General features: G+C 37.2%; 1 protein-coding gene across 3 annotated transcripts in view; it reads left to right on the top strand.

The window, feature by feature from the left end:
• Nucleotides 1–22,119, top strand: part of PCSK5 (proprotein convertase subtilisin/kexin type 5) — a 405,323-nt gene that overhangs the window by 265,677 nt on the left and 117,527 nt on the right. For 2 of the 3 annotated variants that reach the window (XM_074330572.2, XM_019736691.3), the window contains exons 17-20: nt 2,047–2,131; nt 5,571–5,668; nt 6,105–6,234; nt 6,673–6,788. In XM_074330572.2, the coding sequence (XP_074186673.2) occupies nt 2,047–2,131; nt 5,571–5,668; nt 6,105–6,234; nt 6,673–6,788 (429 nt within the window). Of the gene's footprint in view, nt 1–2,046; nt 2,132–5,570; nt 5,669–6,104; nt 6,235–6,672; nt 6,789–15,788; nt 18,437–22,119 lie in introns of those variants that run through there. The other variant, XM_019736690.3, reaches the window with a different exon arrangement.

The following is a 22,119-nucleotide window of genomic DNA, read 5'->3' as shown; positions in this document are numbered from 1 at the left end:
TCATTAGTAAACAGACAAAAGTACATTCTCTGGAGAATTAAATAATCCTTGGGCGTGCCTACCTGTTAGTACTCTGGGATAACCCTGAAAAGGGCTGCAGTTACTTTTGTTTTATTTATGAGTTCTCGATAGTTTGTCTCAAGAAGGGTATCCCACCATGGTATATGGTGACACTAAAATTTCATGTTTCTGTACAACCTAAGAAAGAAGAAAACCCAAGTGTAAAGGAACAAGAGTTGTTGTTTATTTTTTTAAATGAGGCAAGAATGCTACAGTGAATACTCCTGCTTTTAAAGAAGTCAAATTCTCTCTTGATTCAAAGGTAGGCATTCCTTTACGTGGCAGAATGGCTCTCTCAGTGTACCCTGGAGCAATGGGTGGGGATTCATTCCCCTGTAGTTCTTATTTTCCCCAAAATTTGGTATATGAGTTACCACTTGATGAAGAAAGGAGAAAATGGGTGTGGGGAGGGTTAATAAGAGATCCACAGAAATAAGCAGTATTCCTTGAAAATAAAAAAAGTAAAAATTATATCAAGAAGGATGAGCCTTGGAAAAGAAATTTGGTTCTAGATAATGTATGGCAGGATCAAGATAACAGAGAGTCAGTTCTTTTTCCAGAATGTGGGAGGAAGATAACTAAGGAAGGCAGCTCAAACAATTACTTTGCTGATAAGAGTGGTCTATGCATCTCTCTTCTTCTGTGTAGTTGTCTTTTGTTATTGCCTAAAGTTTCCTCATCAGTGGGTTCATTTACATACAACATAATGATCATGTATGATCATGACTAGTGATAATTATTGACAGCACATTTACAGTGCTTTCAAGTTCATACAGTTCTCTTGAATAATTTCGTTAAGTCCTCAAGGCAGGCTGAGAGGTAGACATTATTGTAATGTGAATTTAATAAATGGACGAACAAAGACCTTGAACTTTCCAACAGGAAATGCAGAAAACAGAACGCAAATCTAGGTCCTCAGACTACAGATCCTATGCCACGTCCAGTATTCTCGGTGACACAGTGAGGGGAGACCATGTGATAACTACCGAAAGGTTGTAAAAGACTTATATCTTATGCCGAGGGGCTTAAACTTGAGAAAGGAGATGGACCTCCAGGAGGTCCTTATAGGGATCTATAAAAGCATTGTTTCTCTGTGGAACTCTGAAGAATACCAACATTTCAAGAGCAGATAGAGGAAGAGAAGCCTAGGAACAAAGCTTCATTCAAGTCTACACATAAATGTGGTTATAATCTATTTGCATCTCAGAAAAGGTATCAAGGCTCCAGAAAAGTTTCACCTAAGGGAAAAGGTCTTGCTTAATATGATAAATCACCATTTTTCACTATAGAGCAATCATGGATTTGCCATTTTTTTCTTAATGGGGATCTGTGTTTGGTATAAAACAAAGCCAGTATTCACAGTATATTTCTTCAATTGAATACATTTCTATTCTCTAGAATACAGGTATTATGTGAAATGTAATATTGATATCAATTCCACAGTAGCTGTACAGTGCAAGACACTATTCTAGACAATGAAAGAAATAATTCTTACCTTGCCATCTTAAATGTAAGTTCCCTTTTCTAGTACAGTTCATCAGAGTAGTCCTGAAAGCTGTGAGCCCGGGGATCTAGCATGCCATTCCATGGCCACAAGCGTTGCTTCTCAACCCTTTTATAGTGGCATTGCCCCAGCTTCATTGGGATTTTTATTGTTGGAAGTTAGGAAACCCCGCTTGAGAAAAAGAATGGGAAGAAGAGGGGAAACGCTAATAAAGTATTCAACTAAGAATTAAGTGGGCTGTAGTTCTCTTGTCTGCAAAATGGTGGCTGTCTGTGAGGTATTTGCCAGTGCTACAATTCCTACCTATATTTGGTTTGCTGAGAAGTGATAGCAAATGTTGACTGTGGGGCTTTTCCAGCAATTTTATGCTCAAGGCCATGTGTAGTATAGCAAACATTGGAATATCTCCACATGCTTTTATGGAATCCAATTGACTAACTGATTTATAACCTTGTTACTTTTTTTTTTTTTTTTTTTAACAGAGAAGAATCTTTGCCGGAAATGTAGTGAAAACTGCAAGACTTGTACTGAATCCCACAACTGTACAGAATGTAGGGATGGGTTAAGGTAAGATAGTAAAGTAACACTGTCCAAGGAGCTTCTCAATATAAATAACCCTCTTACCTGGTTTGACTTTTATTCAAACATTTGATTGCTACTTAACATTACCTCTACCATTATATGTGAAAAATTGAATGCTATCTTGACTAAGGAAGATTTATAAACCAAATAAAATTCTCTTTAGAAAAGATGGCTCAGATACAAGTAAATAAAAATGGCCATCTGAGAAGCTTTCTTCATGCCTTTTAACTGGCAGTGTGCCAGGCCAGTAAAATTACTGTAGGTAATTTGAATCCTCCCGATTCATTCTTTTGATGGTCAGAAACTGTTCCCTTATCTTTATTATTTCTGTATAGCCAATCATGCTCTTAAGTACCTCAGGTTTGGTTCCATTATGCTATGGTATGCACATAGATTTAACACCTAGAGATGTTTTCCTTGAATGGATGACTTTAATGGATGACTGCTAAAGCCAGATAGAGCAGGTCCTCAAATAACTCTTGCTTATATCAATTAGCCTATAGTAATTATACATCATTTCACTTAGTCACAGAACCTATCAATGACGTTAAGTGAGGACCTTACTATAGTTGATAGATTCTGTAAGAGAACATGCCCCTCAAGGGAAGTAGGTAGTCTCTTGATTTCCATAGAGAAGGTCAGACAATCCTCTGTTGAGTGAGGAGTAGGAATGTGGGTTTACATAGAGCTAGAGGTCTGCTGCACTCAATCTCTTTTGAGTACTGATGGTACCTCTATTTCCACCTTTGATCAGAGTTGAAATAGTTAGAGTCTAGGCAGGTTTAATTCTTTACATTAGTTAATATTGCAACAGCATTTTTATTTCGATTTATTAATTTGTGGCTTTACTTATTTTTCATAATTGCATTCAGTGTTAGTTTGTTTAGCACCTTTCATCTCAAGACAGTCTTGACAAATATCAGTCTAGTCAGCCTAATTCTTTTTGGAGAAGGAGCAGATTGGTATAATAAAAAGAAGCAAGATAGATGTGGACCGAAATCCTCCTCCACTGTTTACCAGCTGTGTGGTCTTAGCCTAGTCACTTAGCCACTCTGAGTTTCGATTTTCTCATCTATAAAATGGTGATAATAACCCCTATGTTGCTGGATTATGATAAGGATTTACTGATAACATTTACAAAACACTTATTTCAATATTTGATACATAATTGGTCCATAAGAAATAAAAGGTTATTTAATAAAGATTATTTTCTATATTTCTTAAGGAGCAATTTATACAGTAAGGTAACCAGTGCTCTCCAATAGAAATGAGAGCCACATATGTTAATTTTAAATATGCCAGTAGCTACATTAAAAGAAGTAAAAAGATATAGGTGAAGTTTACTTTAAAAAAAATATTTAACTGAATCTATCCAAAATATTATCATTTCAATGTGTAATTAATATAAAAGATGCTTGGTGAGATATTTTACTTTTTTTTTGCTGTTATTGTACCAAGTCTTGGAAATCTGATGTGTATTTTACCTCTAAACCACATCTCAATTCAGACAGTAATTTTTTTATCTGTATTTAGATTTTATAAAATTTAGCTGAAAGTAGCCAACTTGTTCTAAACTTACTCAAAATTTTTCCAATAACTGAATCAAGCGCCAATTTATAAAATTTAGACTGAAATTAATAGAAATTAAAATTTTAAATTCCATTCCTTGGCGACTCTAGTCACATTTAACGTGCTCAGGAGCCACGGATGCCAGAGCACGTGGGACAGCATAGCTCCAACCTAGCTAGCTTATCCCAGAAAGAACCCAGGTGTTCATGGGACCAGGTCCATTAACCATGTCAGCCCTGTATGGTGGAAGCAGCAGAAAGCTTCAGGGTTCACAGTGATTGCACATCCCACTTAGTTTGTTCCTTCCCCACACAGTGCAGCCTCTGTCTCCTGACTAAATGCCAACCTCAGAAGTAATGAGCTGTATTAGAAAAACTACACAGCTTTTTTAAAACTTTGAGAAGTTTTTTGGTGGTCCTGTCTCCTTCCACAAAAGGATCTATTTGATGTAATGTCCTTTTTCCAGCTCTCTGGAAAGGGAAGGGATTCTCTTTGTAAATGACAGCTGTCTCTGGACAGTGAGGATATCAATGAATGGAGTACACTTCCAGTTATGCTGCCCTCGGTCTCTATGAGGCTCTCTCTATTTTTGTTAGGGGCTTCTAGGGTTGACCATTTTGCCTCAAGAGACCTGTAAATTTTTAAATAGTGGGTAAGAACAAACATGGAAAAACATCTATGGATAAAATACTGGAAGGACACAGATTAAAATATTAACAGCACTGTTTGGGATTCTTTTTCATCTACTTTGGGTTTGTTCTTTCCAAATTTCTTTACTGGGCATATTTCTTTACTGAAATAAATTTTACTTTATAAAATTGGTATGATCCATATACAGAGCAAAGTCAAGATGTGAATTGGAGCAATATAAAGAGTCTAATAAAATAGAACCCATTAGACCCTGTTGCTTACCATAGATACCTATCTTCTAATATCACCCATTGGCTGACATAGAATTACATGTTTCTCACCCTGGTTGTAGTCATACTACTTATTCAGTGAGTGATATTTATATGTTAAATATTGCAAATTCTATGTATTTGTTTTGAATTTTAAGAATCAGTCGGTAGACTGTAAGAAATATCATAGCTGATAAAAATTAAGAGAGTGAAGAAAATACACATTCATCATTCGACATTCTAGCAACTCATTCAATATTAAGAGTGCTAGCTAGAGAAAATGTGGTACAGATAATGCCGAGAAACACTAAATATTAATATAACTAAGAAAAGTTGAGATGTTTGTGGAAGCAGAAATGTAGGTAGGTAATTGTGCTAAATTATTCATTAGAGTTTAAAATAAATCAAGAAACAGAGGCAAAAGTATATTAGAATTCTGTTGTGAGAACCAACAAGAAGTAAATCAGAAACGCTTAAAAACAAAAATAGAAAAGCTACTCCTGGGAGTTTGCGTAAGGGTGGTTGTGTGCTATTACTCGGTTATAATTCATTTACCATGTGTTCCTATTGCACTTATAATTATGAAACAACTTTTAAATTTATTATATAGTGGATCTGGATATCAGGGAATTGTTAGGCATATTACTAGGTAATGTGATTGTTTTGTCCATAAAATACTTAAAACCTCCAGGGTATAAGATGTGTAGGCCTGTCTAACAATTCAAAGGCATGTCCCCAAAGCTTGCAACACATGTGTATGCTACAGACATTATAATAAGGCACAGAGAAGCATTGTAGGCATCGAGAGGGGAAAAAATAAAGAGGGTACAAGGGCTATTTCCCCTGCTTTGAAGCTTTGCCAAACCCACAGGTCTCTGGGGGGAGCTATATTTGTTATATATGGAGCTGGGGAATCGTGACCTCTTTGCCTTACTCACAGAAGTCTGTGTCTTCAGCCTGCAGGGATCCCGGTGTTCCATCACCTGTGAGGACGGACAATACTTCAATGGCCAGGACTGTCAGCCCTGCCACCGCTTCTGTGCCACTTGTGCTGGTACCCTCTCCCCCAGTCCTTCCGTTTATTCTTCTGGCTTTGGTTTGACCTTTGTCTGTTTTTAACCATCACTCATGCAAACCCACTTGACATGTTTAAAGCAAATGCTAGGGAAGCATATTTCTTTTCCACTAATCATGCATGTTTGTATTCTCATTGAAAATCAGTCCTCAGCATCCTATCCTCATTGAGAAACTTTAAAACCCTAGTGATACCTCCTTCTCTTTCCAAAAGATGAGATGCTTTTGGCAAATCGGTTCAATTTAAAACAGGTTTTTTTCCCCCCAAAGAATGTAAGAAAAAAGCACAAATACTGAATTATAGCTCTTAAAATTACAGCATATGAACGGCATTTTCATAAACTGCAACAAGCAGTCCATCATGCAACCTCTTCTGAGGTTTTGTTTCTGTTTCCTGCATTTGTCTGGCTTTTCAGGGGCAGGCGCTGATGGGTGCATTAACTGCACGGAGGGCTACTTCATGGAGGATGGGAGATGTGTGCAGAGCTGTAGTATCAGCTATTACTTTGACCACTCTTCAGAGCATGGATATAAATCCTGCAAAAAGTAAGTGGATCCATACCTCAAGTCCTGCATTTAGTTACTGGTTCTTTATTTGACTGCCTTCATAAATAATATGAAACTTAGAATTATTAATGATAAAATAAGGTTCAAACATTTACCTATGGACACTGCCCTGAAACTTTAACTCAACTTATCTTTGATTTTTCTTTTTTTTTTCATAAGGAGCACTTTAAAACCTTTACAGTAAACCTTTAAGGTAATATATCTCTTTTAAGTACATGCTTACTGCTCTATAAAATCACACTATCTACCTGCTAGGTTTTCTTTAATGTTGTCAAACCTAGCAATTACTTAAGAAAACATTTTTGTGTCATCTTCAAAGAGAGACTTAATCTTAAGAAATTAAGAGGTTGATAGTAAACACATCTTTTCTTGTGCCTGATGTGTGAAAGGATGATAAATCGTATGTTTTTCCCATAGATGTGACACCAGCTGTTTAACGTGCAATGGTCCAGGGTTCAAGAACTGTACAAGCTGCCCCAGTGGGTATCTCCTAGACTTAGGAATGTGTCAGATGGGAGCCATTTGCAAGGATGGTGAGTACAACTGCCGTTTTTGATCTTCTGAGCAAAGTGTGATCTTTGTACTTTAAGGCCTAATATATTTCCACTTAAAAAAGAAACTATCAAGCGTGGGTCAGATAGGACATGGTCAATATCTTGTTGGCATTCATCTTGAACTTATGACTTCAATGGGGTTTGTTTTTTGGTTTGGGGGAGGGAGGTATTTTTAATTGCAAGAAAAAATAAATCACCTATAGTCCCACTGGCCATGATGGAGCCAGTTAACTTTTCTTTTCATTAATATAAACCTTATAGTTTTAGATGCACAGCATAATTGAGCAGTAAGTACAGAGAGGTCCCATATATCCCCTCAACACACATATAGCCTCTCCCATGATCAGTATCCTGCACTAGAGTGATACATTTGTTACAGTTGATAAACCTACATGGACACACCATTATCAGCCAAAGTCCATAGTTTACATTAGGGTTCATTCTTATACATACATACTATGGGTTTTACAGTCTTATACATACTATGGGTTTGGACAAATGTATAATGACATATATCTACCATTTTAGTATCATAAAGGACAGTTTCACTGCCCTAAAAATCCTCTGCTCTGCGTCATCCTTCCCTCCCCCCAACCCCTGGAAACCACTAATTTTTTTACTCCTCCTTAGATTTGCCTTTTTAGAATGTCATATAGTTGCAATCATATAACATAGTCTTTTCCAGTTAGTCTTTGATAAATTTCTTTCCTGTCTTTTGCAATATGTACAGGGAATTTTGTATCCTGCTTTTTACATAAACATTAGATATAAATATAATCCTGTTTTTATAAAGTCTTTAGAAACTACATTTTTAATAACAGCATAAAATTCTTGGAGATGCTATAGTTTATTAGATTGTGTATTATTTGGCTTGTCTATAATTTTGATATGTGAATAACAATCAAATGGTATCTGAATGGTTGGTTCATTAAGCCCGTGAGGCTAGGAATTAATGATAGAACCAGGTATAGAGCTTAAAACTTCTGAATGTTGCTCCATTTTTCTTTTCTTTTCTACCAAAATGCCAGGACCCCACACCTTCCCTAAATATTGATTGAATTGGTCTTGGGGTGTTGCCTGAGTATGGATATTTTTAGAAGCGTCTCAAGCGATTCTAATGTACAGTCAGGTTTGGGAACCTCTGACTCTACTCCAAGCCCCCTGACAATTTGGCAAATGCTCACTTCTCTAACCTCAGTTTCCCCATCTGTGAAATGAATGATTTTAAATTATTCCAATTTCAACATTTTGTGAACTTTTAACTGTTCTTATAGTTCACTCTGAAGGGGCCCTAAAATTTGTGCCTAAAATTTATACACACGGTACATGTGAATGATGTAGAAATTGTATTGAACCGTTGCTCTTCTAAACATCTTTGGTTTATTATGAAAATAGAGAAATGAAAAATATGTATTTGGACAGTCTTCCCTGAAAGATCATTCCCCTGGGTTTATTCTTTGTCTTCCTATGAATAACTCCTCTTCTAGAAATTTCACAAAAAGCAGAATAGTACTATGGTTGGGAGAATGTGGAGTCAGGAGTCAGACGCTGTTGTTCATATCTGGGCTCCAGACTTTGGGCAGGTTATGAATTTCTCTGTGCCTTACTTCCCTCATAAGTAAAAATGAGGAGGATAATATTACTGATCTTGTATGGTTATTCTACAACTCACTATTAGGAATGTCAAAAAACATCAAAAAACTGGGCAGGCAGTGGCACTGAGAAAACATCATTTAGGGTCTCGTTTCCATGGAGCGTCATAGGTAACTGCATCTTCATAGCTTTTCTGATGTATGACAGGTCTGGCAAGGAAAGGACAGGCCCATTCAGGCTTTGTGTTACAAGGTTTTCTTGGCTAGGGCCGATTCTCACGGCACAATATTGTGGTGAAATGATTAGGTGATGGCACCCCCAGGACCATGTAAGTATCACTTTTTAGTTACCAACAAGTACTCCTTACCATTACTTAAAAACAGGGTTCTCCTATATCTGAATATGACTAGAATTTTCATAAGTTCATATCTGAAAGCAGATGAAGATTTTTAAGTGATTGATCTGTGACTTGAAATTTTCACCCATAGCAGTTGGTACCAGTCATTTCAAAGTTTGTGATGCTTTAACTAATTTCCTGAAACCATGGTAAGTATGTGAGAAGGTATGCCAAATGGCACTTTGGTAAAGTGTAGTGTCAGGATTGTGGGCAGTTAATTTGTGATGAGTCCATTTTCAGGTCAGTTAAAGAAGGAGAGTATTGGACTCTGTCAAGATGGAAGAGTAGGTAAATGCTGTGCTCACCTCCTCCCATGACTACTTCAAAATTACAACTAAATTATAGAACAGCCATCATTAATAACTACCTGAAGACTAGCTGAACAGAATTCCTATAACTAAGGATATAAAGAAACAGCCATGCCAAGACTGGTAGAAGGGGCAGAGATGTGGAACAAGCAGGTCCCACACCCTCAGTGTGGCAACAAGGAATTGGGAAGAAGAGTTCAGCTATGGAGGCCCACCCCGAAGAGCTAGGCATCTCAGACCCACAGCGGGCTCCCCAGCCTGGGGCACTGGTGCCAGGAAGAGAAGTGCCTGTAACATCTGGCTGTGAAAACCTGTAGGGATTGTATTCAAGAAAGACAATAGGCTGCTAGAGACTTAGGCATTGCAGGTCTTAAAAGGCCCAAGCACAGATTCACTCAGAGCTCCAGCACAGGGGCAGCAGCTCAAAAAGCAGCAGAGACATAGAAGGAAGAATTAAATTGACTAGCATCAAGGCAAGGGCTGGAAATGCTATAGACACCATTGTTCCTTTGTTGAATTCTGTCCCAACCCAGCCAGCATGCACCAAATCTGAGTTCTGCATTAACCTGCTCTGGTGATACCCTGGGGCCCAACCCAACTCACACACCCAGTAAGAACCTATTTCCATGGTTTTTCTACACAAGCTGATTGTCTAGACTTGCACTGCAGGTGTTCCTAACATTTCTCAAAGGTTCACAAACCCCAAACAAGCAGTGATTGGCCTCAGTGTGCCCTGTACCTCTTGTTAAGCAGCCCCAAACCTGACACTAAGGGAGCCAGCGTTAGTTTACAACATGGCCTCTCCCAGGCACCTCCAAGCCCAGCACAGGTGGCAACCAACCACAGATCATTTTGTAGCTCCTACCAGGTGGCCCCAAGCTATGCACCAGCAAGAGCTGGCCGTGGCCTGCACCGGAGCCCCTCCCAAGAGACCCCAGAACCAAATACCTGGTGGCCAGCTTCAGACAAAACCAGAGCACCACCCAAGCAGCTACACAATCTACACATCTCAACAGCAGACTTGCCAGGCACCAGAGCCACACTAAACTATCTCCCACTCCATGAGGTCAGCCCTTCTCCACACAACAACTCATCCCTATAGTCATGGCCGCTTCTCACAGCCAGTCAGCCTGAGGGTCAATCCCCCCAGTGACATGCCAATAGCAATCAAGGCTAAACCACAACAGGAAGGCCCACACAGGGGACACCTATGGAGTACCCAGTTGAGTGACAAGGGAGACTGCACATTGGGTTCTGCAAGACACCTTCTACATAAGGCCACTCTATCAAGGTCAGTAGGAGATCTACCCAATATATAGAAAGAAACACGAGGAGACAAAGAAATGTTTCTCAAATGAAAGAACAGAACAAAACTCTAGAAAAAGAACTAAACGAAATGGAGACAAATAATCTACCAGATGCAGAGCTCAAAACAATGGTTATAAGGATGTTCAGTGAACTTAAGGTAAGAATAGATAAACTCAGTGAGAGCTTCAACAAAAAAATAGAAAACAAACAAAAAAGTCAGAAATGAAGAGTATATTAGAGGGAATCAACTGATTGTATGAAGCAGACAATCAAAACGGCGATCTGGGAGACAAGGTAGCAAAAAACACCCAATGGAACAGCAAAAGAGGTAAAAATGAATCAAAAAATATATATATATTTTTAAGAGACCTCTGAGACAACATTAAGCATACCAACATTTGCATCACTGGGTTACCAGAAGGAGAAGATGGAGAGCAAGGGATTGAAAACCAATTTGAAGAAATAATGACTGAAAACTTCCCTACCCTGGTGAAGGAAACAGGAAGCGCAGAAACTCTGAAACAAGATGAACTCAAACAAGGTACACACCAGGACACACCATGATTAAAATACCAAAGGTTAAAGACAAAGAGAGAATCTTAAAAGTAGCAAGAGAAAAGCAGTTAGTTATGTACATGGAACTCCCAAAAGATCATCAGCTGATTTCTCAACTGAAATTTTGCAGTCCACAAGGGATTGGCATGAAATATTCAAAGTGATGAAAGGCAAAGACCTAAAACCAAGATTACTCTACACAGCACGGCTACCATTTAAAATCAAAGGAGATATAAATTGCTTCCCAGACAAGAAAAAGCTAAAGGAGTTCATCACCACTAAGACAGTATTACAAGAAAAGTTAAAAGGACTTCATTTGGAAGAGATGATCAAAAATATGCATAAGAAAATATAGGAAAGAAAACAATTCTCACTGATAGGGAAACTCTTGGTAAAAAGCAATAGATTAACCAACTATAAAGCGAGTACAAAGATTAAAAGACAAAAGTAGGAAGATAATGTGTAATTACAACAATAAATTAAGGGATACTCACAAAATCTCACTCATGAAGAATTAAAATATAATGACAAAAATAAACGTGGAGGGTATGTGTAAAAATGGTAGTGATTTTAGAATGTGTTTGAACTTAAGTCACCATCAACTTAAGAGACTGCTATAAACATATATAAAGCACATGGTAACCACAATCCAAAAATCTGCAAGAGATATACAAGAAATAAAGAGAAAGGAACTTGAACATGACAGTAGAGAAACTCATCAACATACATGAGAAGTGAGCAAAAGAATAAGAAAGGAACAGAGAAGAACTACAAAAACAGAAAAAAATTAAAAGCTTATTAAAAAATTAAAACCCTATCAGTAATTACTTTAAATGTAAGTAGACTAAATGTTCCAATCAAAAGACATAGGGTTGCTGAATAGATAAAAAGAAAACAAGACCTGTATATTTACTGCCTATAAGAGATCCACTTCAGATTAAAAGACGTACACAAACTGAATGTAAAGGAATGGAAAAAGATTTTCATGCAAATGGAAACAACAAAAACACTGGGGTAGCAACACTTATATCAGACAAACTAGACCAAAGACTATACGAAGAGACAAAGAAGGACATTTCATAAACATTTATGCATCCAACATAGAAGCACCTAAATATATAATTAATGGCATAATATCAACGACATAAAGGGAGAGATCAACAGTAATAAAGTAATATTAGAGGACTTGAACCCCTCATTGACATTAATGAATAGATCATCCAGACAGATAATCCACAAGGAAACAGTGGCCATAAATGATGCATTAGACCAGATGGACTTAACTGATACACTTAGGACATTTCATCCAAAAGCAGCAAAATGTACAATCTTTTCAAGTGCACATGAAACATTTTCCAAGACAGACCACATTAGGTCACAAAACAAGTTGCAATAAATTTAAGAAGACTGAAATCATATCAAGCATCTTCTCCGATCACCATGGTATGAAACTAGAAATCAATTACAAGAACAAAACTGAAAAATACTCAAACATATGGAGGTTAAATAAATTACACCTATAATATCAATGAGATCAAGAAAGAAATCAAATGATACCTTGAGATAAATGAAAATGAAAACATAACCCAAAATCTATGTGACACAGCCAAAGCAGTTCTAAGAAAGAACTAATAAATGTATTCAGTAAAGTAGCAAGATACAGAATTAATATTCAGAAGTGAGTTGCGTTTTTGTACACCAATAACAAACTATCAGAAAGAGAAATTAAGAAAACAATCCCATTTACAATTGACTCAATAAGAAAAAATACCTAGGAATAATTTAACCAAGGAGACAAAAGACCCATACCCTGAAAACTATAAGACATTGAAGAAAGAAACTGAAGAAAATACAAACAAATGGAAACTGAAGAAAATACAAACAAACATATACCATGCTCGTGGATAGGGAGAATATTAAAATGTCCATACTATGCAAAGCAATGTACAGATTCAATAAAATCCCTAAGAAAATACCAATGACTTTTTTCACCGAATAATTTATATGGAACCTTAAAAGACCTCAAACAGCCACGGCAATCTTGAGAAAGAAGAACAAAGTTGGAGGTATCATGCTACCTGATATCAAACTATACTGCAAGGCCATAATAATCAAAATAGCACAGTACTGGCATAAAAACAGACACATAGATCAGTGGAACAGAACAGAGAGCCCAGAAATAAACCCATGCCTTATATGGTCATTTAATCTATGACAAAGGAGGCAGAACTATACACTGGGGTAAAGAGAGTCTATTCAATAAATGGTGTTGACAAAACTAGACAGATATATGCAAAAGAATGAAACTGGACCACCTGCTTACTCCATATACAAGAATGAACTCAGAATGGATTAAAGGCTTAAATGTAAGATCCAAAACCATAAAACTCCTAGAAGAAAACTTGAGCAGTAAACTCTTTGACATCATTCTTAGTAATATATTTTTGGATGTTTCCTTAGGCAAGGGAAAGAAAAAAAAATAAATGGGACTATATCAATCTAAAGAGTTTTTGCACAGTGAAGGAAATCATCAACAAAACAAAAAGACAACCTAGCTAATGGGAGAAGATATTCATCAATGATACATTGGATAAAGCCTTAATATCCAAAATACATAAGCAACTCATACAACTGAACAAACAATCCAACTGAACAAACAATCCAATTAAAAAATGGACTTGAATAGACATTTCTCCAAAGAGGATATACAGATGGCCAATAGACATGTAAAAAGATGCTCAATATTACTAATCATCAGAGAAATACTAATTAAAACCATGAGATACCATCTCATCTATGTCAGAAAGGCTTTTGTCGATAAATTAACAAGTCTTGGCAAGGATGTGGAGAAAAAGGAACCCTCACACACAGTTGGTGAGATTGTAAATTGGTGCAGCCACTTATGGAAAACAGTATGGAGATTCCTTGAAAAATTAAAAATAGAACTACCGTATAACCCAGCAATTTCACTTCTGGATATTTATCTGAAGAAATCCACACTAATTCAAAAAGATACATGCACTCCTATATTCATTGCAGCATTATTTACAATCACCAAGATATGGAAGCAACCTAGGTGTCCATAGACAGACAAATGGATAAAGAAATTGTACGTATATACAATGGAATATTACTCGGCCGTAGAAAAAATGAAATCTTGCCGTTTGTGACAACATGGATGGACCTCAAGAGTATTTTTTTAAGTGAAATAAGTCAGAAACACTATGATTTCGCTTATATGTGGAATCTAAAAAACAAAATAAATTAACAAAACAGAAACAAACTCATAGATACAGAGAACTAATTGATAATTTTCAAGGAGGGGATTGGGGGGATGGGTGGAAAAGGTGAAAGGGATTAAGAAGTACAAATTGGCAGTTATAAAAATAATCATGGGTATGTAAAGTACAGCACAGGCAACGTAGTTAATAATATTGTAATAACTATGGTGTCAGATGGGTATTAGACTTATCAGGGGGATGACTTTGTAAGGTACATAAATGTTTAATCACTATGTTCTACACCTGAAACTAATATAATATTATATGTGAACTGTAATTGAAAAAAAATTTTAAAGCAAGGGAACGGTAACCACAAATTTCAGAGTTTACTTCTAAAAGTGAAGAAGAAAAATAAGTACGTGGCAGATCCAAAAGAATCAGAAACACTCACATTCTGGGTGATGGGTTCATGGATGTTCATACTATTATGCTTTCTTATGTTATATATTCTGTGTAGTCTCAGATGTTACATATTACCATTATAAAGACCATTAAATTTGTAAAAGAAAGAGAGAAAGAGAAAGAAAGGGTATTTTTTTTCTTTTTAAATTTTCTTGGGGTGACAATTGTTAGTAAAATTGCATAGATATCAGGTGTACAATTCTGTAATACATTATCTGTATCTCACATTGTGTGTTCACCACCCAGAGTCTGACTCTGGGAAGAAAGGGTATTATTGATGGCTCACCAGGCTTTTCAAACCACTTGGCAAGTTCATTTAGGATGTGCTATTTATTCTCTTTCAACTGTCATATTTCAATGATTCTAAGACAACCTGTTTTACATTTTATCATCTCTGAAATCATACGCATCTTATAATTCATGGCAGGTCACAACTGCTTTTGACCTAGCAGGTTGATGTGACATAGTTGTCATTGCCTGTGAATATAGTCACAGAGATGTCTGGTCAACTGACGCATACTGTTACTACTACTCGCATTGAATTTAATTCCAGTTCAAAATTGCTTCAAAAAAATTGTTCAATATTCAAAGGAAAGTTACTGCACATGCACAGAAACAAAACAGCATGTTATATAAGTTTTAAAAAATACTTTCAATAAGCATAAAATTAAAATTCTAATTTGTATGTGAATATTGTGTCAGCATTTAATAAAAATCATTTTTGCCATGGTAGTACTTAAAATAGTGGTGCATCTTAAATCCAGTGTCTTAGAGCCAATGAAATATAGTATAAACGACTGTATACTCTCTGCTATAGGTAATTCTAAAAATAAAAATTCCTTGATTATTATTGATTTCTAATTTATTCTTTTTTCTAATCTTTTTTTTTTTTTCCTTTCACAAATGGATACCAATCACATTTCCCGTTGGACTGCAATATCTCTCCTTGAAAAACAATGCTGTTGACTGAAATCACTTTGGGTGGACCAAATTTCCTCCTTGTTGACTGCTCCTGAATGATCTCTTCCAACCCCTCAATCTGCCTCTCTGGCCAATCAAAACCTTCTTCCGTGTGTGTACATCATGCTGCTCTCGTCCTCAACTCCCCCTCTCTCTTGCTGACTTCCTGGAAAAGCAACGGAAGAGTCCTGGGCGGAAGGAGGCTTCTGTATGCTAGTGAAAAAGAATAATCTGTGCCAACGGAAGGTTCTTCAACAACTTTGCTGCAAAACATGTACATTCCAAGGCTGAGCTGCCATCCTAGATTTCTTTGTTCCTGTAGACTTATAGATTACTCCATATTATTATTAAAAAGAAAAAAAAAAGAAAAAAGCAAAAAAAAAAAAAGCAAGCCACCTCTCTCTTTCTTGCTCTCTTTTTCTCTCTCTCTCAAATTTGTGCAGGGAGATGGTGAACTGTTTTGTCAGAACTTAAATGGAAAAAAAAATAATAAACCTACAACAAGCCTACCTTTTATAACTGGGTGTTTAGTGCTAAACAGCCAGGACCACAGAGACAGTATTGTATGACCAAAGCATTCGATGCCAAAATTTGACGTTAAAGTAATGGTTTGATTTCCTGCCCTGGTTTTGAAGGTCCATGTTTTCCCTTTTGCATTACTTGCTTGTTTCCCCCCTTTGAGACGCCTAAAAATACCTTTCAAAAAAATCACAAGTGTAGACATAGATCAAAATGAAACAAAAAGCTCTTCTTGCATTAGTCATCTTCCATACTTGAGTCCATCAATGGGGGAAATGGCAGAAAACTGGACCTAAGGGCATTAAGAACATCCCGTAGAGTTGTGTTCTGTGTCATTTGTCTTAGTTTTTCACAGTTGAACATTGAAACTTTCCACACATAATTGACTTCATGCATTATGTAGTTTTGGCATTATGCTCACTTGATAAGTCTGCTCCACTGGTTTCATCAGATAGACTTGCTGCTACTGGCTTTTCCATTGTAGATTGGGTTATTTTACATGTAGCTGGTCAAATGGGATCACTCTGCATAGTCAAATTGGTGATGGATAGAATGCAAAGTTACACAAAATAGCGAGACGGGTCCACCTCCCCTGAAGTCCAGAGTGTTCACTTCGTAGTCCCTGCACAATCTCTTGGTGCTATCTAGCCATTATCCCCATAGCATTTTTTAAAAGGCCATCAGAAATTCCATTTGTTGTGGTGGGAAGCATTTTGGATTTGATGTAGGAAATTTTTTTCCTGGAGTCAAAACTTTCTAAAAGGTCCTGTATTTTTTAAGAAATGGAATTTATTTAAATAATATTTAAGCTCGTGCCCACATTGGCCGGGCCACATTTTTCAATGGTGCTTATTAGAAGTTTTTTCATCTTCTCATTTTCAGAAAATAAAACTGGAAATTGAATATGGGCGGCATGACTGTACCCTCCTGGTTCTGTTATTTTCCCACTCCTCTATCCTTCTATAACTGTGCTCTGTTACACCTGTACACTGAATGTCATTGAGATCATCTGTTTTCTTGGAAATGTCTTCCCTGGTTTTCTATGACTCCTTAAACACATCCTGGAATTTAGCAGACCGAATTATGCAAAAACTATTTTGGATCAGTGGTCAAAAATGAGGAAGCCTGATAGATCTTTTTACCAATTCTGACTTTCTCTGTTTAGAGAAGGCTAGACTAATCAAGTTTCCTCATATTTTCATATCAAAGCTCCATTGGTGACCTCATTTGCTTCGGGTGTGACTAGCCATCTCACAGCCTTTATTTTCACTTCCACAATGTCACTGGCCTCACAACTGAGAAGAGGAATGGTATCAATAAAGATTATCCTAGGAAAGAGCTGGGACATACATGCTAAGGTCCCCATCTAAGCAACAAGCTAGGAAAAAGCCTACCTTGAAAATATTCATTCCCAGACATCAAAGTTAGCATCCAACCCAAGGTGAATAATAAATAAGTAAATAGTTTAATGAACTTCTTACTTAGCATTGGAGAGGTAATGAGTCACATAATGATTTATAAGTAACTAAGGAATCAACTGATTTGCTGGGAAGTTTTCCTCTTCCTAACACCGCAGGCCCTTCTGACCTAAAGAAAGCAAGTTAATCCTGGGTACGGCATATAGAGTCATCCATTTAAAGACACAGTCTTTAAATGGACAAATGTAAGCACAAGCCTAAAGCAAGTTCAAGCAGGTGGCAAAACCAGATTTGCCTGCGAAGGAATCCATTTAATGAACCATCCCATAATATTTCAGGCACAAAGTTACTATAATAGGAAAGATAAAAATGATGTGTGTGTTCTTAGAGAAATAGCCATCAATATGACAGCCAAGTTCATCAGCTCCACCAATGTGTGTTCCATTTCCCACTGACCATCAGGTGCACATCATGGAAATACTGGTTTAACTACTAGTGTGTTACTGCCTCGTTTCTCTACAGAATATTATTAACTAGAACATAATGCTTTCAAAGTTTAAGTTAATGTTATATATTATGTATAAATATATATATTCATAATGAGATATATGTAATGGATAGTACAAAGTTTGGAGACATAACAAATGCTCTAACCGTCTAGAGACAAAAGTCCTATCGTCTGTTTTCTTTTGTCTTTTTATTCTTAATTAGTGATCCATTGTTAAATCCAAATCCACTTTTACTGAAAAATACTGTACATGTGTAAAATGTTCAGTTGTTTTTTTGTAAAATATAGTAGAACGGTTGTAATTGATACTGGCCAAAATCAATGTTATTCCATATTTTATTTTTTCTATTAAATTAACCTAAGTTCCTGTTTATTTGATCTGTCGATACCCATGTGTAAACACCTCTGAAAGGGTGAGGTAATGAGAAACTTCTGTTTCCACATAGAAGCTGAATATGAAGGAAAGGGCAGGGAGGAATGAAGCATCTAAAAAAAGTTGGAAAAGAAAAGGTGAGCAGAGGTGGGAATTGAAAAGGAGGGGAAAAGTAACAGCAGTATATGAAAGGAACAGTCTAGGTTTGGTCATGAATGTATATAAAATCCTATTTTTAGAAAGGTTGTGAAAAACTTCTATAAAAGCTTTGTACAGTTTCTATCGGATTGTGCAGATGCCATCTCCATGTATCAGCCTTCTGGGCCTGCTTCTTTCCCTGGGCTTCCCCAGGCTGTGGAGAACAGTGTATAGAGAGGTGGGTACCACGGGGCTGGGCACGAGTTGGTGTGAGTGTGAACACTGTTAAAAGATGGCCTTGTACAATTTAATGATATCCTGTATAAAACTGACCGTGGCTGTATCCCTGGATGCCTAGAAGATGCCTTTGTCTAAAACAAATCTCCAGTACCTACTACAAGGTAGGACTGAATAGTTAGAAAAAGACACACACACACTCAAATGGATTATAGATCTTTTTGAGCCCTGCTTGAGCTGCAGTCTCTAGCTTTGAAGATTCAGTGCCCTGCCTTCTGGGAAAAGAAATGAGAAATCAGCAAAAGCAACAAACAAATTGAGTTCCAATTAGGTTTAAAGATCTGGGGATAAAGACCTAAGAGAGAGCCTCTGCTGTCGTTAAATCCCATTATAGGGATGGAGAGAAACTAATCTTATTGACCACGTGCTGTGTGCTTCACAGTATTGGAATACAGAGTATATATGTACTGATGGAAACATATCCTCTCTTAATTCTCACAAAAACTCTAGAGCAGAGGTCCATGCATTATCCTCTGCTTACAAATAAAAAGCTGAGGCATATGGACTTAAGTTGAGATTATGTAGCCCAACTCAATAATAAAATTTAACTGTAAGACAACAGTAAGTAGTGAATTCAAAACCTAGAATGGGACACTAAGTTATTAACTTCAGACAGGCAGAAATTCCTTTGAATTGGACTGTTCAGGGTGAGTTTCCTAGAGCAAGTGGAACTAGAATTGGATCTAGGAGGATGGGTAAGGCTTAACTAAGCAGATGTGCGGTAATAACATTGCCAGCAAACTTGTTGCATAAGAGATGTTCAGGGAAGCAAGTGAGTTGTTTTCATGGTTTTAATTAGTCCATTGCTACAAAGGACAATGAGTCAACATTTGATAGATTCATCAAGAAGAATCTACATTGTTATACTTTCCAGAAGATTGTGTACCCATCCTCCTCAACTTCCATACCAGTGAAAGACCTTGGTAATAATCAATATAATCTATGGATGGATTGGAATTTTCTTACTCTGCCCCACCCCCCAGCATCAGGGACTTATCCTCATGCTGCTGATTCCTGTCAGACTCATTGTTTTCCACTCAATAGTCTACCCTTCATGTTCAGGAACTCACAAACTGAGTGCTTGGTAGAGAAGAGGAGGTGAATATTGTAGTAACTACTAAATTAAAATTCCTCAGTCAAGTGATCAGCACTGTAGGCACATCTGAGCATGGAAATATTTAACACCTTATCCCCCTCATGTAAAACGAATGTCATGTAGCTAAAACATAAGTCGGCATGCATTCTTAACTGCTTTCATATTATTGTTCAGCTTCACTCAAAGGGCAATGACAGACAGCAGCTTGACGAGTATGGGCAAAATTGGAGGCAATTTTAAATTGGCCTGGCCAGTTCAACACTCCCTCCTTCCATCATCTAATACAAAATAGCAAGGGCACACGAAGGCCAGCTACAGCTTGACCTCGGCACAAGCTGAGCCCTGGACCCCAAATTCAATATGTCTCGACAATGTATAAACCTGCTTCTCTTCCCTGGTTGACATCCATTTCCAAATGTTATATTTGTCACAAACCCATGAAATTTGAATTTCTCAGCAGAATATTTTGGAACCATTGACAAATTTATCAGGGCACAGCCAGAATGGACTTAATTTCACTGTAGCTTGTTGGGGCTACTTGGAACCTAGAAGTGAGGCTGTAATCCATATATTATGTCTCCTCTGCATCATGAGAGGTGAAAATCGGGTCCAGAGTCAATTCCTGGACAAGAAGGATGCGGTTATGCAGCATCACTAAGTCTCATAGGGCCAGTCTGGGACCTGGGAATGCCAGCAGTTCCTTCCCACTTTATACCTTCAAGTGACTTAGAAAGATGTTTGACTGTCTTATTACTGAAGGATTTTCTTACAAGGTCTTCTCTAAAGGGCCATTGTTTGGGGGCAGTTGTTGCTTTTTCAGGGCCAGGTGTCAGGCAACAAAAGATATTTTGCATCCCCACTCACTAGAAATTACTAGAAACATTCCCTAAGGCCTGAATTCTAAGACCTTTTCGCATTTTAGAAAAGAACACATTATTTTAAGAATACAGTGTTTTAAGGCTGACAAGAGTTTTACTAAAATAACTTTATTTAATTTGGCCCACACAAAAATCAAAGGCCTATAGAGATGAACTCTCTGATGCAAGATTCACAGCTAGTAAAAGGGAGTGGCGGGGATTCAAGCCCACACAGCATCAAACTTCTGCACAACACTGCCTCCCCTTTTTAAGAGTGCCAGAGAATAAACAAGTCCATATTGCATATGTTACAAGGCAGGGAGTAAGAGTCTTTTCCCAAGTGCAGATAGAAAGGGCATTGTATATCTGGACTTGGCTTTTTCTCCTTCTGAGCTCAAATTAATGCTTCCATAAATAAACACTGAGTCCCTGTCGTATACCAAGCTTTGAGGTGCTTCTTGCCCGCTTCAACCTTACAGTCTAATGGAGGACGAAGACACAAAAACACATGGTTATAATATGAAACTATTTAAGTGCCTTCAAAGGGTCATAAAAAATATTGTTGGGAATCCAGAGGAAGAAGCAGCTCGTTTACCAATTAAGTACTAAAGGTTCTCTGCCTTTGCACTACAAGCTTTCCAAGGGCATCCAAAAGTAGCTTGAAACATTTTTTTAAAAAATCATTTTAGTCCCCTGTAAAATGAACAAAAATCAATGATTTTTTTCATTAAATATCTACAAAATGCAACATGTCAAACTAGCCAATTGCAACTCTTAAAGAATATATATGTGTGTATACATATATATATGTATACACACATACACACACACACACACATATATATATATATATATTCACACATGCATACATACATATATATATACCTTCCTGGTTCTTTCCTCAAGATTCCCTCCTGTAGATTCAAATAGCTACTTGACATTTCCCTTCAGAAGTCTACGAGGCATTTCAAAATTAACATGTCCAAAATAGCCTTCAGACTCTCCAGTCCCCTAAACATTATCACCAAATGTCTGCCATCACAGTAAATGGCATTATAATTCATCCACCCAATTGCTCAAACCTAAAATTTAAGATTATTTTTTTTCGCCCCCAAATCCAATCCGTTAGCAAGGTTCCTTTAATGACACCTCTACCATGTATCTCTAAAGGGTCTACTCCCCACTTCATAGTTGGAATTCTGGGTCAAACCACCATCATCTCCAGCCTGTATTACGGCAGGAGCCTCCTAACTAGGCTCCCTGCTTCTCTTCCTGTCCTTCCCTCTTTTCTCTTTTTCCT

This window comes from Rhinolophus sinicus, chromosome 16, assembly GCF_057876585.1.
Source record: "Rhinolophus sinicus isolate RSI-liver-muscle chromosome 16, RSI-T2T, whole genome shotgun sequence".
NCBI lineage: Eukaryota > Metazoa > Chordata > Mammalia > Chiroptera > Rhinolophidae > Rhinolophus > Rhinolophus sinicus.
The sequence above is the reverse complement of the archived record's forward strand: the minus strand, read 5'-3'. Positions and strand labels throughout refer to the sequence as shown.